The sequence below is a fragment of the Peromyscus maniculatus genome, chromosome 14 (genome assembly GCF_049852395.1).
Source record: "Peromyscus maniculatus bairdii isolate BWxNUB_F1_BW_parent chromosome 14, HU_Pman_BW_mat_3.1, whole genome shotgun sequence".
In the NCBI taxonomy this organism is placed as follows: Eukaryota; Metazoa; Chordata; class Mammalia; order Rodentia; family Cricetidae; genus Peromyscus; species Peromyscus maniculatus.
The window spans coordinates 71,265,188-71,281,241 of NC_134865.1; the positions used below are offsets into that span (position 1 = coordinate 71,265,188).

At 46.2% G+C, this 16,054-nt stretch overlaps 2 protein-coding genes across 3 annotated transcripts in view; both read left to right on the top strand.

The window, feature by feature from the left end:
* Tdp1 (tyrosyl-DNA phosphodiesterase 1) overlaps nucleotides 1-5,236 on the top strand; it is a 79,959-nt gene extending 74,723 nt beyond the window's left edge. For both annotated transcript variants that reach the window (XM_006986863.4, XM_042261035.2), the window contains exon 16: nucleotides 4,929-5,236. In XM_006986863.4, coding sequence (XP_006986925.3) covers nucleotides 4,929-5,002 — 74 coding nt within the window. In that variant the 3' untranslated portion in view covers nucleotides 5,003-5,236. The remainder of the gene's footprint in view (nucleotides 1-4,928) is intronic.
* On the top strand, nucleotides 238-2,930 carry LOC102910380 (large ribosomal subunit protein uL14m). The gene has a single exon (XM_076551219.1). The coding sequence runs from the start codon at nucleotides 2,518-2,520 to the stop codon at nucleotides 2,851-2,853; it is 336 nt and encodes a 111-aa protein (XP_076407334.1). The 5' UTR covers nucleotides 238-2,517; the 3' UTR covers nucleotides 2,854-2,930.
* Nucleotides 5,237-16,054: the final 10,818 nt, after the last annotated feature.

Consider the following 16,054-nt stretch of genomic DNA (forward strand, 5'->3'; position numbering starts at 1 on the left):
ATGGAAAGTTGATCAGTTGTCCTTTCCAACTACATTTTAAAAACGAAAAGGCGCCAGGCAGTGGTGGCGCACTCACCTTTAATCCCAGCACTTGGAAGACAGAGCTAGGCGGATCTTTGTGCAACTCCAGCCTGGTCTATAGATCGAGATCCAGGACAGGCACTAAAACTACACAGAGAAACCCTGTCTCGAAAAACGAAACAAAAACAAAAAACAAAAAAGAAAGAAAAGGGGGATGTGGTTACTTACAATGATATGCTTTATTTTTAAGACCTATTTTTCCAAAAAGAAAATCTTGAGAAATAAGGGGTGTTTTGTTTTGCTTTGTTTTAATGAGGCATCTAGGAACATTTTTTAGAATATTTGTTTAGTTTTTTTAAGTCACTGTGTAGACCAGGCTGGCCTGGAACTCACCGACATCCACCTGCCTCTGGGATTAAAGGCATGTGCCGTGCTGCTCAGCTTTCTAGGATCTGGGTCTCCTTTACGGAAGTCGACATTTGTTTGACAGCATAAGCGGAAGCCTTGGCTTCTAAGGGTTCCTGGTGAGAGCTCTTAGGGAAATTACTGTTGAAATGACCATGGCATTGACCAAGTCCCTTGAAATAAGCAGCCAGCTGAGTTGTCCTTCCTCCCAGCAGACACTGCTCTGCTCTGTAGACACCCCAGCTCAGTGGTCCCCCAGCACGAGGCAGTGAGGAGGGCCCGGTTAACAATGCTGCTGCCCATAGAGGCAATTGCATTTCTGCTAAGTCTGCTAAAGCAGAGGACCACGGTTTAGGATTCTCCTTATATTTCAACTTGGGTTGTCTTTATTTACCTCTTGATTTCTGGGTTGGCCCAAATAAAATGTCACTGGAGCTCCTGGCTCATTAGCTCATCTTTTACCCACTCTCACCCCCCCACCCCCCAACCCCAACCCAACCCAGGCTACTTCTGCTGGGGAACTCGGACCTAGGAAAGAGTTCAAAGTGAGTCCTTAAGTCTCCCTGCATGGTGGAGAGTGGGAAGTGCACGTGTGAGTAACAGTTTTAGGCCCTGAACCCTGGACCATTCCACAAAAAAGGGTTGAAGAGCCAGTCACCTGGCCGACAGAGGGACTGCATGGCTTATTTGGATTTGTCTGGTTGTTGTAAACTCTGAGAGCTTACACAGCACACAGGATGCTGATAATCCTCATCCCTGAGAGTTGAAGATCCTGGTGATGCCAACAGCAGCCAGCACTCCTTAAATATCGCTAACACAGCCGGAGCTGACGCAAGCTTGTGGCACAAACTCGTCCGTTGTATTTTCATAATCCCCTAACAGGACTACTGTGGTACAACCCCATTTCCTAAATAAGGACTCCGGGACACTTAGGTTAGCTTGGTCAAGGTTGCAGGCATACTGCCTCCCCCTGCCAAGTCCCCTTTGACATGAACATAGACTCCCTTTCCAGAGTTAAGCTTGGAGTTAGAGAGGTCCCTAACCCGCCAGAGGGAGGTGCAGTAGAAACACAGAGGTAGTGAAGCTGGCTGTCTTCCCCAGCCTTCCAGCTGGGCTAAACCTTAGCATACTTCCTCATTCCTCACCTCCAACCTGCCTTCTCGCTCATCTTCCTGGTCTCTCTCCTCAAACTACAAGCAGTCCTGTATCCCTGCATGAAGACCTGGTCATGTCCCTTTGCTGTTTCCATTATATTGGGGGCGGGGGATACCCTGTTTCCTTCATCCTTGGAGCCTAAACTCCAACTGGCTTGAGGTCAGCTTTGGAATTTGATCCAAGTGCACATTGCTGGTCCCCAGCACAGACCCTCCAAGCGAACTTTGTGGGCTGGGGCCTGGAAAGATCCTACTCTAACCGGCTGTCCAGGAAGGCCCTTACCAGCCAGACACGGTGACAACTGCATTTGGCCACCTGCTTTATTGTCTCCCACTTGGGACTGTCAATTCCCTCGATGAGGCTTGCACATCCAGCTCACCTCCTTTCTATCTCCGGCACCCAGCGAAGTCCCTGGCATCTAGCCAGCACTTAAAAACTATTCCGAACGCATGTGTGAGTAGATTACAGGACACACTCTCTTTTGAGAGGTTTTAGAGGATTTAAGAGGATTGTTTAAGGGGTGGGGCTTGACCTGCAGGGCTCGTGGCGGGAGATTCCCTGGCAGCCAACGCGGTTTGCCATCTTGGGATCCCATGGCTGTCCTTACTGGGCTCTGGGGCCCCCTTGCCCACGCCAGCAGAGCATTCGGCCAGCGCTGCTTCAGGATTTCTCTGTGGAGCCATGGCTGTCCTAGAACTAGCTCTGTAGACCAGGCTGGCTTTGAACTCACAGAGATCTGCCTGCCTCCCAAGTGCTGGGATTAAAGGACCCACATGGCGGAGGGAGAGTACCAGCCCGTCAGTTGTCCTCTGACCTCCACACGTGTGTACATGTGCACACACCAAGTAAGGAAAAGGAGTTTGTAAAACGAACACGACGAGTATAATAGAGCAGCGAGCGGTTTGCACCTCTGGGAGCCTCGGGGCAATCCAGAAGATGACTCGGGTGCGCGTAGTGGACAACAGTGCCCTGGGGAACACCCCCTACCATCGGCCGCCTCGATGCATCCACGTCTACAACAAGAGTGGGGTGGGCAAGGTAGGCGATCAGATCCTGCTGGCCATCAGGGGGCAGAAGAAGAGAGCACTCATTGTGGGGCATCGCATGCCTGGCTCCCGGATGACTCCAAGGTTTGACTCCAACAACGTGGTCCTCATCGAGGACAATGGGAACCCTGTGGGGACTCGAATTAAAACACCGATCCCATCCAGCCTTCGCAAGAGGGAAGGCGAGTATTCCAAGGTGTTGGCCATAGCTCAGAACTTTGTGTGAGCAGAGCGGCTCTGAGCCATGCAGGTGTCCCTTCACACTGGTGACACGTCCTGGAACAGAATAAATGTTTTAATGTGTGTTTTCTTCCTAAAAAAAAAAAAAAAAAAAAAAAAAAAAAAAAAAAAAAAAGAGGATTGTTTAAAACAGGTTTCCTCCAAGCCAGTGAGTATTAATGCGGACTTCCTGTGGCTGGTTTTCTAACTGTCTCTCCAGATGGTGGCAGACCTGTCACCCAGATTAGGAAATGATCCACCCAATGATGCTGGCATTCTGCTCGTTTATAAAGCTGCAGGGGATCTGCCAGCAGGGAGCTTCCCGGGTCCTTGCCTGGTCGCCATTGCCTGCTGCTGAGGGAGAGGAATAAGTGCAGCGCTGGTCTTGACGTTACTGGCTGCTTAGCAAGTCTGTACCATGCCACGCATCACTGTGAAGTACTCATGGAGAGAATCAAGGTGGCCTCTGCCTTGGGAATGAAGCAGGGCCAGCGACACCCCACAGAGCGAGATGTAGAAAAGATGTGTATGTAACGGATCCGGGCACAGAAGGTGATGTTTCCAACGGGAGAGAACAGGGGCACAGATAGAGAAGGGAAGTCAGGTCCAAGGCCGTGGGCCTCCAGGCCTGGGGGGGGGGGGGGGGGTTGTCACACTCCAACAAGCTTAGTGAGCTAACAAAAGAGAGTTTGGTTCCGGGCTTTCAAGGCCAGAGACAACAAGGATGTTGGATAATTTGTTGCCGTCTTCAGAACTCCTTCAGATCCTTCAGTGTGTGGCTGTTGGAGTGATCGCTGGAGATTGCTCAGCTCAGACAGGCTGCCATCCTCTGAGCCGCCATCACTTCCGCTGAGAAGGGGGAAGGTTCTCCAAGTCAAGTTTGCAGCGCCGGGTCACGGCCTGGCAGTCCTTACGATGGTGCGACTCTGTTTACAGTAAGCACTGTGGCCCTAAAAGTCCGTAGGTCTGTAACACCAAGACAGTGATGAGGACTTCCTTTTAACCTGTGATGCGCCTGCACCCTACCCATCTCATGGTTCTTTTGAAATGGTGTGATTCTAGCCATAGCATTGCGTTCTGAGTAGTTGGTTGAAGTTCTCAGCTTTAGTTTAGAACATCAGTGAGACTGGGAGACTGGGTTATTAGTGGTTAAAGCACTGGTCACACGAGTATGAGGACTGGAGTTTGAATCCCCAGAACCCACCTAACTATCGGGTGGACATGGTGACCCACTTGTAATTTCCGGTGGCCAGAAGGTGGTGGGATTGCCACAGTAAGACAGCCAATCAGACTAGCTGTGGGTTCAATTGAGAGAGAAAACTGGAAGACTTCTAATGTCAACCTCGTGCGCGCACGTGTGTGTGTGTGTGTGTGTGTGTGTGTGTGTGTGTGTGTGTGTGTGTGTGTGTGTGTGTGTGTGTGAAGGGAGGAGCTCCATTTAGTGAACATCCTCGTTGTGCTAGGAGCCTTCTCGGGCACTGTTGCCAGAGTGCAGACCTAGGCCTGTGTGTGGCTTCTGTGACCTTGGTCTTCAGTCATTTATAGAGATCTCATCTTGTCGATCATTAACCTTTAATAGAACAGTATACAGAAGCATTGCATGTGTGTGACCCAAGGCCTCTTGGTTAAATGTGACCAGCTGAGAGCAGAAATGTACCGGCTGTTGCTGCCCTTTCTGCAGCTTCCTGAAAGAAGCAAAGGGCTGGAGAGATGATTCAGTGGCTGAAGCGTGTGCTGTGTAAGTTTGAGGACCTGGGTTCAGATCCCAGCAACCACACAAACAATGACCATGGTGGCATGGACCTGTAACCCCGATGTGAGTGGCGGGATCCCTGGGGTTCGCTGGCTAGTCTGCCTCCCCCAGTAGTGACTAAATTCAATAAGATCTTGTCTCAGAAGAATTTGTCTCAGAAGATGAGGTGAGAAGTAATAATGAAGATGGGGTGTGTGTGGCTGCTGTCTATTAGGGCTTTGTTAATATTCTCCACACCTTGGAGATCTGAGCACCAAATACTTTGATCCCAGTAGGTATGTTCTGTAATACTAGCCAAATAAATGTGATGTGATGTGCTTTCTCCCCAGATCGGCCGTGGATCTGGAACATTCCTTATGTCAAAGCACCTGATACACACGGGAACATGTGGGTGCCTTCCTGAGACAAAGTACTGTGAAGTTTGAGTGTAAGACGTTGAATGTTCCTGTTTGTACTGATTGTTCACCGCCCTTTAAATCTTCTTATTTGCACCCATACAAAACTCTTTGCAAAAGTCAGTCTTGGTTATGTGTCTGATGGTCATTGTCAACATCCTCCCTAAGAAAGAGAAGTGTTATTTTCTTAACTCACTTTTATATGTTCTTGAAATCAAGCTATTAAACTTCATACTGTTTAATTTTTTTTTTTTTTTTTTTTTGGTTTTTCGAGACAGGGTTTCTCTGTGTAGCTTTGCGCCTCTCCTGGAATTCACTTTGGAGACCAGGCTGGCCTCGAACTCACAGAGATCCACCTGCCTCTGCCTCCCGAGTGCTGGGATTAAAGGCGTGCGCCATCACCGCCCGGCTAAAAATGTATATATGCCTGGAATGAAATTGCCAATCCCCAGCAAGAATGCAAAAAACCAGGCATGGTGGCGATGCACTCGTGACCCCAGTGTGGGTGATGGGATCCCTGAGTTTCACTGGCTAGACAGCCTGAAATGGTGAGCTCGAGGCTCAGTGATGGTGCCAGCTTTCCAAATCAGAGCTTGATATTGTGTTGGGTGTTTCCACTGTCCGGGTCCAGAGATGCTCTTCCTTCGCCTGCTCAGGGAAAGAGCAGGGGTCTTTTGTTCTCTCCCACCTGACAATTTCCAACCTTCCTGGATCCCAGGAACCAACCTGCTGTGGAAGGAAGGTAGGGAAACCACACTGGCAGTAGAAGCCAGCATCGTGGTGGTACCGGCCCTAAGCTAAGATACCTGAGATCCCTGTGCATTCATTGGTCCTTCGGCTGCAAGAAAAGAGCCATGATATCACTACCAAAGGGGGTCCGCACCAGCACCTGGAAGGGAGATGTGGTGCCTGGGGCCCCACAGGCACAGCATGCCCAGGCTGAGAAAAGTGTGAGGGTGATCCTCAAGTTCCTGACTTGCTCTGTCTGCTTGGCATAGATCGGTCCCCTGGTCACGTTCCTCTAGACGAGTGGGGCCCTGGAGGCCCACCTAAGGGAGGTTCTATAGAGTGGCCTGGGAGAAACCACAGTGGTAACATCAGAGACCATCTGCATGCAAGAGGCTTGTTCTCCAAGTGTCTGCAAGCCTGTGGCCCTCTCACAAATATGGGCTCTGCAACGCGCAGGTCTGAGCCAGGCCAGCCAGGTAGGATCAGCCCTCTGTGCTTTCTAGACACGGTTGCTAGCACACATAGACGTAATGCCTGCCCTAAGTGTAAGTGAGAACACACGGGTTGCCAAAATGGATCGCCTTTACCTATATGGGCCTTTTTTTTTTCTTCTTCATGGAAGTAGCTAATTTACCCAACGTGCTACAAAGATGCACCACAGACCACGTTGCTGGGGATTCTGTGGAAACTGCTCTTCATTATTCACAGGTTCTGGCTCAGTTTTCCCAGCTGAAGCCTCCCTCTCTGCCTGTGTGAAGCCTAGTGACCCCTTCTGTCCTTTGTCCCACCTCCTCTCACTCTTGGAGGTCTCTCCAAAGCACTGTACAGTTACTTTTTTCTACCTGCGAGGACCCGGCACGACGTGAAACAGCCAACTTCTGCTTTCTGTAACTGCCAACACGGACTGACGAGAACAAGAGACCACAGTTTTAGGAAGGCTGTGTTTTTCCACAGGACGAAAGCAGGTTGTGTTTCCTGAGGGTCCCTCGCTTCCTGTGATTCCTCACGTTAAGCCTTGTCAGCCCCTGTTCTACGGATGAGGAATCTAATCAACAGCAGGATGTCCCGCCTGGAGCCGGGGACCTGAGACTCAGTTCTGCCACTCGAAGCTCAGGCTGGCTGCACAGCACCACGCCACACAGGGCAAGCTGTAGCAGGAATCTTAAAAGTTTTTATTAATAAAATCAAACCCGGGGCCAGTTATTGGGGTGAAATGCTGGATGGTCAGAGAGACAGAACGAGCCACAGCTAACCTCACCTGGCCAACTTCTCAGCTGATCCTGTTTCCTCAGACTGGAAGCTTCTGAGTCCTCATCCCAGTGACTCTCAGCTGAACTATGCTGCTAGAAAACCTGAAAGCTTAACCAGGCCAAATGCTTCTAGTTCCTGGTCCTCATGCCTTATGTATCTTTCTGCTTTCTGTCATCACTCCCTGGGATTAAAGGCGTGAGTCACCAAGCTTGGCTGTATCCTTGAACACATGGATTTCTGCCTAGCTCTGCCTCCCAAGTGCTGGGATTAAAGGCGTGTGCTACCACTGCCTATCCTCTATGTTTAATATTGTGGCTGTTCTGTCTCTGACCCCAGATAAGTTTATTAGGGTGCACAATATTTCGGGGAACACAATACCACCACGGCAAGCTCTGGTTTCCTAGTCTGCAGTAGATGTGGATAGTTTCCCTGTACAGAAATGTGAATGTTGAATGACGTTCAAGTGAAGATGGTTTATGCAAAAGGCGGGGTGTGCTTAGAATAAGAATCTTGGGTCGCTACTGTCATGTCTTTTTTTTTCTTCACAAAAAGTTGGTTTTCTAAGCTAACAGTACTCTTATTATGAAGCTATTTCTGAATGATCTAGGTATTGAGGTTTTATTTTCATGTGTCTTTATAAGTCTCAGTCACATGTACAGGTGAGTGTGGAAGTCAGAAGAGGACATTGGAGCCTCTGGAGGTGGCTGTGAGCGGCCTGACATGCTGCTGGGAACTGAACTATAGTCCCCTACAAGAACAGTCATGCTTCTAATCCCTAAAGTCTCTCTAGATGGTTTTGAGTTCAGATTTGGGGAAGGCATTTGACTTTATAGCATTACCAAAGAATTACAGCTATAGTCCCTTCCTTGAGAATTCAAGGAAGAACTTGAGGACACATGCCTTTGACTGAGGAGTACCTCCACATGAAGGTTTACATAGGCACTCTTTATGTATATTTATAGGACGGCAGTTATATTGATTTATTGAATTGAATTGCAAAATTATGCAAGTCTACATAAGAACTCACCAAAAGGAATAATATAGCCTAACTGTAGTACAGGGATGAATCTAAAGTTCTATTGATTATATGCTAAGAGTGTGTTATTCGTAGGTCAGATCCAATTATAACAAAGTGTTTGGAAATTATAGTAGCTTGCTTGTTTCAAGTAATAATCTCAGATGAGAGCGTATTACAGGCTGCCCTTTTTTCCCACAGAAAGCTGTACTTAATTTCTTTTTATATTTATGTCAACAAGTAAGTTATGATGTATACACATTGCTCATATAAGATTCACACAGAAGCCATCTGCTCCTGGGAAATGCCTGTAGTGACCCAGCATGGAACAGGTGGTCATCACTGAGCATTGCCATCCACTGGGCTGTGACTTCTGGGAACCATTGCCTGTGTCTCAACCAATCTTCCTAATGACCCTATCAAAGAGGGTCTCTGATTCTCATTCTTAGGCAGAAACACTGAGCAGATTATTCGGCCAAAGTCACATAGCTGGGATTTGAACCCAGACAGTGTATTTCCCGTGCCCTGTTCTGGGACCAGGCAGCGACTGTGGCGGGTGTTCCATGCTCCAGCCAGAGACAGGCTTTGTATCCATGAGATGTAACTATAGATACAAAACCGTGTGCTTTCATCCACTGTAATAACAAATAATGGTTGGCATGACAGAACCAGCTAGCAGCACATAAACCCAAACACTAAATGCCACATTAGTATGCAGGCCTGAGTCGCTGAATAATTTAAGCCAGCCCGGCTTCCTGCCGAGCAGGCTCCGCTCGGGTTAGAGTGCGGAGGCCTGAAAATGGTACTGTTGAGTTTGTTCTGTTATAGTCTCTGCCTGGCGCCTGCTGTTTCTACTGACTTTCTAGACCAAAGTACAGGGTAGGGGAAATTAGACCAGATGTCAGATGCTGGAGAGCAAGAGGCAGCCCAGGAAATTAGTACAGGGGTACTAGCAAATGCAATGTCGTGCAAATGGGGGTGAGAGCTTTCTAAGTCTCAACACAATCCAAACCCTACATTTTACAGAGTTCAAAGCAGTCTGTCTCAAAACAGAACCCAAACAATGCATGAAAGCAGCCCTTCTTTTTAGACGGTGAGACACTCCACTGAAACCAGGCTGGCATAGCGCAGGTTGCTAGGGGCAGTGCCTACCATTCACCTTGTAGCAAGGTTTTCAGAGAGCTCTTTTGCTGTTTATGAAGTGGGGGGCATCTGGGCCAAACTGTGTTTCCAATACTTACAAGTAAAAAAAATGCTCAGGATAAAAGGGTAAAGGAGAAATGGTGGCATTTGCTGTGGTCTATTTGATCATAGGTGACTATAAACGTATCTCCACACTGTGGCACAGGTGAGGTTCTCTTCAGTGCTTGAGGGGAACACATAAGGTTCAAGGTCACCCACCTAGCTAGTAAACAAGAGCTGTGCCTCATCTCTGGGGCTGGATATGTCCTGGCCAAGACAGCACGTGTCCCTTTCTGTGCCCAAGGACACGGATGATGTCAGGGTATGTGCCTTGCATGGCTGTCTGTTCTTGGGTTTAGAAATTATCACAACAATTGAATGCTGATTGTGTTCAGATAATTGACTTTGCTATCATTTAGAAGGCTTTATAATCATCTGCCATTCTGAAACATTTTTTCAATATTTTAATGAAAGGATGCATCCAGTCAGGATCCTCCCATAGTTGCAGAAATTTGGTTAATTAGTCGCAGTCATTAAGGAAGACTTTGAGGGTGCTGGAACCAGGGGATCCACAATGCAGTGATGACTGTGTCCAGGTCTCAGCTCTGCTCTCTAGACTCTGACCATCATTCTCATAAAAGCTCTCTCCACCTGGAGGCTGAAATTACCCCCAGAATCCCATATTCCTTCAGCTAGCCACTCCAGAGAAAAGAAACTGCTTCCCAGACAGCTCTAGCCTGAGGCCTGGATGTCCCAATGGACCAACTTGAACCACAAGTAAATTGCAGGTGCATGTAACCCTGACCCCAGGGTGGCTCTGGGTGGGAAAGAGAGAGCCTGGGAGATTGACAGAGACAAGTGGAAAACACGCTGTCAATTCCAAGTAAGAAGTATTCTGGGAGACGTATTAACACTGCTCTGGAGGACCCTTTGTGTGTCTGCTCCTTGAAGAGTGTACACAGGCTTACAGGATGTATTCAAAAGTCCAAGTTTCTGAGAAAAAAAACTGCATAAATAAATGAGCCCTGTATAAGCTGGACATTCTAGAACTAATTTTTCAAACTGAGGGTCACAACCCATGGTGAATCATGAAATCCCTGTTAGTTTAATCAAGTCAGTGGGTCACAGCCAGTACTTTTGGATAAGATGGAGTGGAAAAACAAAAACAAAAAACTTGTATATAGCACAGACTGGGTGCTTAGTCAGTTAGTTTTTTTAGTTATATACCTGAGTGTTTTCAGGATTCCCATGTATTCCTTTCTAGGTTTGCTGGGTTACCCACCCTGAATTGACAGTCACCCAGGTAAGACTTGAGAATTGACACCTGGAGGTGACAGCCTCAAGCACTGGAGACTCATTAGAGTTGTCTAGCTCTGTCTCCCTCCGCCCCCGGCCCCCTGGCCCCAAGCTGTGAGAGCTTAGGCAAGTCCCCTAATGTCTGCATCCTGTTCTCATCTGTAAAGTAAGGCTAATACCTGCAGGATTATAAGGACGGATGGCCTGGGATCCTGAGCACTCCATCGAAGTTGTGAGGATTCTCTCAGTCAGCAGTAAGCAAGCCTGAACCAGGCAGCCTCTGGGGCCCTTAAGAACTTCACGACCTGAACAGAAAAGGAAACCCACGACTCCTGGAAACCAGTGCTCTTCCACAGCGCTGCTTCCAGACTACTGACCTCTGCTTGCTTCTGGAAAATGGGTAGATTTAAGAGTCCCAGCTGCTGCAGTGGACACAGGACCTTTGGATCCCTTACTCGAGGGGCTTTGCTCATTGAAGTCTTGCCTCCAGGCTCAGCCTTAGAAGCTGCTGAGGTCATCGTGGGAGAGGCAGCAGGAAGTTGATGGTTAGTGAGGAAGGAAAAGGTAGAGGGGAGGGTCTAAATAGGTAAAGAGAGAGACCGGCTAAAAGCAGACGGGTTGGAAGCGATAGTATGCAAATGTCAGGCAGAAGAAGGCTGTCGTGAGTGGATTGGTATCACACAAGGCCTCCGCAGAGCAGATGGTTCACGCAGCAGACATTTCACACAAACAAAACGCCGCTCCGTGAAGAGGCTGTAGTGAACAAATGCTGTGTGTTTCCTTACAGCTTCAAAAGGCTTGAAACAACACCAGGATAGCCGGCAGTTCTAAATACCCCATTTCACCAGTCCACAGAATTAACTGGGACAACAACAAAAATGAGCCAAAAAGCACTCGTAGATGCCTTGACCAGGCTGATGTAGTCAGAACCCTGCACACCACCGGCTGCAGAAGATTCAAACTTCCCAGAGCATTTGGTGTGTGCGCGCCATCTGACTAGACCATTAAAAAAAGTCTGACTACGTATGAAAGAAGTTAGACATAACTTTTTTTTATTTTTACAAAATGAAAATTAAGCAAAATATTTGTATACGGCACACAAGCCAAAGAAGAAAAGTATTTTAGCAAAAGATAATGAAAATGTAACACCCCCCCCCCAATGTTTATAGTGCAGGTAGCATTGAGCTAACAGGAAAACCCACAGCTTTAAAATAGAAGAAATGTTCGTGAAAAAGAGTCCATCACAGAAGAGGGGTTAGGAAGATGTGAAGAGCCAGAGGGAAAAGATGTCTGCAGGAAAATGGCCTTTGCCAAACATGGTGGCTCCGTGGCACCCATGAACTCTCATGAGGTCTGTCTCTGTATACACACACACACACACACACACACACACACACACACACACACACACACATCCCTAGTTGCTATAGTACAGAGATCTTGCATATCTTTTTATGAATATATCCTAAAGAATTATTTTTGTTCTGCCTGGGGCCACATGCACAAGACCAAGACAAGCCAGCCAAAATCCCAGCCTGGATGGACGAGGGCTTCACAAAGTTCCACCCCTGTCCGAGGAGCTGCTGACAGCTGGGGCTGCTAAAGGAAGGAAAGTCTGTTTTCTTAGGGATGGAGTCCCTGGGGCTACTTAATCTAGTACACGGTCCCCTACCATGCACATACAGGCACCTCTGAATGGTCCTCTCTGTCTCTGCGTCTCTATGTCTCTGTCTGCCTGCGTGCGTGCGTGCGTGCGTGCGTGCGTGCGTGCGTGTGTGTGTGTGTGTGTGTGCGCGTGTGTGTAAAAGCACATGAAGTTGAGAGGGAAAGTGGTGGAGGGATAGGGGAGAAATTGGAGGGGAAGAAGGGAATGGAAGTTGATTTGACCTGAACACATTATATGTACCTATGAATATTAAAATACTCTTTAAAAGGAAGGGCCTAACCCAGCTGGATCAGGCCCTCTGAATAGGTGAGACAGTTGATTGGCTTGATCTGTTTGGGAAGCATCTAGGCAGTGGTACCAGGTCCTGGGCTCATTGCATGAGTTGACTGTTTGAAACCTGGGACTTATGCAGGGACACTTGGCTCAATCTGGGAGGAGGGGACTGGACCTTCCCTGGACTGAGTCTATCATGTCAATCTCAGTCCTCAGGGGAGGCCTTGCTCTGGAGGAGGTGGGAATGGGGGGTGGGCTGGGGGGAAGGGGAGGGGGGCAGAAAGGGAGAGAACAAGGGAGTTTGTGGCTGTTATGTAGAACTGAATAGTATTGTAAAATAAAATAATTTTAAAAAATTAAAAAAAATAAACGGAAGGGCCTAAAATCAGTGATCTTGCACACACATACATAACTGGGGGGGCAAGGAGAAGCAGAAAAATAAAAATGCAGTGCAATCCCAAGTAGAATTCATCTCAAAAAGGCCAAAGTTTTAAATGTTTGTCCTTTTTTTAAAGTTTATCCTTAACTAAAAATATATTGATGAAATACAACATTAACAGAATAAAGAAAAAATGTAAGTAGTCACAGAAAGCACTGATAAAATTCAATCATTTCTGCTTTATTTAAAACAACAACATCAAAAACTAGAAATAAAGGAAAAAGGAAATGCTTTCACCCTCAAAAAGAGCAACTATGGCTAGGCAGTGGTGGCATATACCTTTAATCCCAGTACTCAGGAGGCAGAGGCAGGAGGATCTCTGAGTTCAAAACCAGCCTGGTTTTCCAAGACAGCCAGGACTACACAGAGAAACCCTGTCTTGGGGAAGGGGGTGATGGAGGGGATCTATGGCAATCCCGTAGCTCACAGTATCTGCAGTAACAAACTAGAGGATTCCCTCTTAAATCTTAGCAAGAAAAATAACCTGCTTCCAGCTCTTCTGTGTCTTATTATTTCTTAGATATTGCAATAAGACAAGATTTTTTTTTAAAAGTTGAGAAAGCAAACCTCTGCTTCAGATGACAGTTATTTACATAGAAGCTCCTAAGGGACCATTGCAACTAATGAATGAATGCACAAGTTTCTAGGATATAACAGCAAACAAGAAAAGACAGAACAATCAGAACAAAAATAATTCTTTAGGATATATTCATAAAAAGATATGCATGATCTCTACTATAGCAACTAGGGGTGTGTGTGTGTGTGTGTGTGTGTGTGTGTGTGTGTGTGTGTGTGTGTGTACAGAGACAGACCTCATTCATGAATGGTCAAAATATTGCTTCTTCCCACAACAGGATCACACAGTCCTAATCAAGACAACATAGACTTTTCTGGGTCTATGTTAAAAATGTCTCTTAAAAACCACAGTTCTTTGATTTTTAAAATGGAAACAACTTATTACATGCTAAGAAATATTGAAAAAGAGCTAAGTTGGAAACCTTGCATTTCTTGACTTCAAGACCTATAAATCAATTAAATGATTTTTATTGGCATAACGGCTAGATAAATAGATAATGGACAAAAGAAAAGACTCCTGAAACAAATGCATCCCTGCTTTCCTGGTCAATAAGCAGCATTAGAAAAAGGTGGATGGCCTTTTGAACAAAATGAACCTTAAGTCTGATTTGCACAGTAAAGAAATAAACTAGATCTACACCACACAGACCAACTATGCAAACTAGGAGAGAGACAAAACACATAACCTTGAAAGCAGCAAAGCAGCAATAATTTCTTAATGGGCAAAGGATATCAAACATTACAGACTGGAGAACTGGACTTTACCAAAACTAAAAACTTGGTCAGAAAACATCTTTTAAAACCAAAGGGTATAACAGAGATGAAAAAATATTGCAAAATACACGTCTAAGAAAGGGCTGGTATTCTAGATATATAAAACACTACACCTCAATAATAGGGATCAATTTGTGTGTGTGTGTGTGTGTGTGTGTGTGTGTGTGTGTGTGTGTGTGTGTGTTGTATGTGAATGTACATGTGTGCATGTGGAAACCACAGGTCAACGCTGGGTATCTGAGTTGCTCTCTATCATGTTTTTTTGTGACTCTCACTGAACCTGGAGCTCACTGATTTGGCTGGGGAGACTGAGTGGCTAGTCAGCTCCACCTGTCCCCACCTATCCTGGAGTTATGTGTGTGTTGATCTGAACTCCAGTCATCATGCCTGGGTGATGAACACTTGACTGACTGAAGCGTCCTCCGAGCCCCAAGACCAACTATCCCCACCATTTACAAAGGGATACAAATGCCCAATACACTAGATCTCCAGAAAATACAAAACCCCAATGAGAGAAGCTTATGTGCCAGTTATACAGTGGGCTTAAAACTAAAATGGCCAGTACTGCCAAGTGTCTATAAGGATATGGACACTGCATTTTTAGTTAGTAGAGCTACTTTGAAATGATGTCAGGCAGTTTCTAACAGAACTAACTGCATCCTTACCTATGACTCAGCACTTCTCTGCTAGGTGTTTGCCCAAAAGATAAGAAACATATCCACAAACCATTGACAGGAATGTCACTAAGTTTTATTATTTAAATTGAATTCGTGTTTCCTAACAGTTTTATTTGTGATAATGGAATTTTCTCACATTCCTTGTTTCTGTCACAAAGCATGAATAGAATTATGGCCTATCCAAACAATGAAGAATAAATAAAATGATGACTAGGACATATAACATGGATATGCTTCAGAAACACACTTTACACAAGACACATGATGATGGTTCTCATGAGTCCGGAGACCTGAATAGGCAAAACCGAGTTCTATAAAGAAAAAATAATCCATGGCAGCAAAAATAATCAGACCCATGGTTACCTCTACAGGAATGTGGGTAAGGATTTGCTGGAAAGATATTTGTGGGAGCTTGGATCAGCTGGCACTTAGATGATGAGGGAGGTAGACCATTGTTTGACCCCCAAAGATGTACATATTTGTCAGAGCTCATCTCATGGTACATTTGCATGTCATTGTATGCAAATTTTACCACAAAAGCAAAAATCTGAATATGGAACTCTTAATAATGACCAGCACTGGGTGGAGATGGGGTGAAAGTGTGTGGATGTCTTCAACCTTTCAGAACACATCCTAACTGAATGGGTTGATGAATAGAAAGGAACAGATAGATATTATCAAGTCTAGTAAATTATCACTTGTAAATCTAGGTGTTGGTGTGTGGTATCATTGTGAAATTCATTCAATTTTTATGTACTTGAAATGTTTCTTAAACTAGCAAAGATAATTGAGATACTCACCCTGGGTGCATACTCAGTCGCCGCTAAAGTTCTTCCTCTCCAGGAGACATAATGCAAGATGAATCGCCAGAGTTACTTTCATCAAAATAATTTGCATCTACTCAACAGAACTGCAAGTCTTTCTAGTTCTGTTTCTGGCGAGTATCGTGGGTGGGTCTCCTGGGACCACTCTCTCCATAGGCGGAGAAATTCTATTTAGATCGCGGGTGGCTAAGAATCCATTCCTTCATGCAGATATATTCGCTCCCCTGTGCAGTAGTCAGTGTATTAATGGATAGCCTGCTGGGGACCAGGTATGTCTAAAGGGCACTCAGCGCCCTCTTCTGGCCCCAGAGGGACCCACGCAGACCATCGAGGCTCTCGACCTTGCTCTTAAGCAACC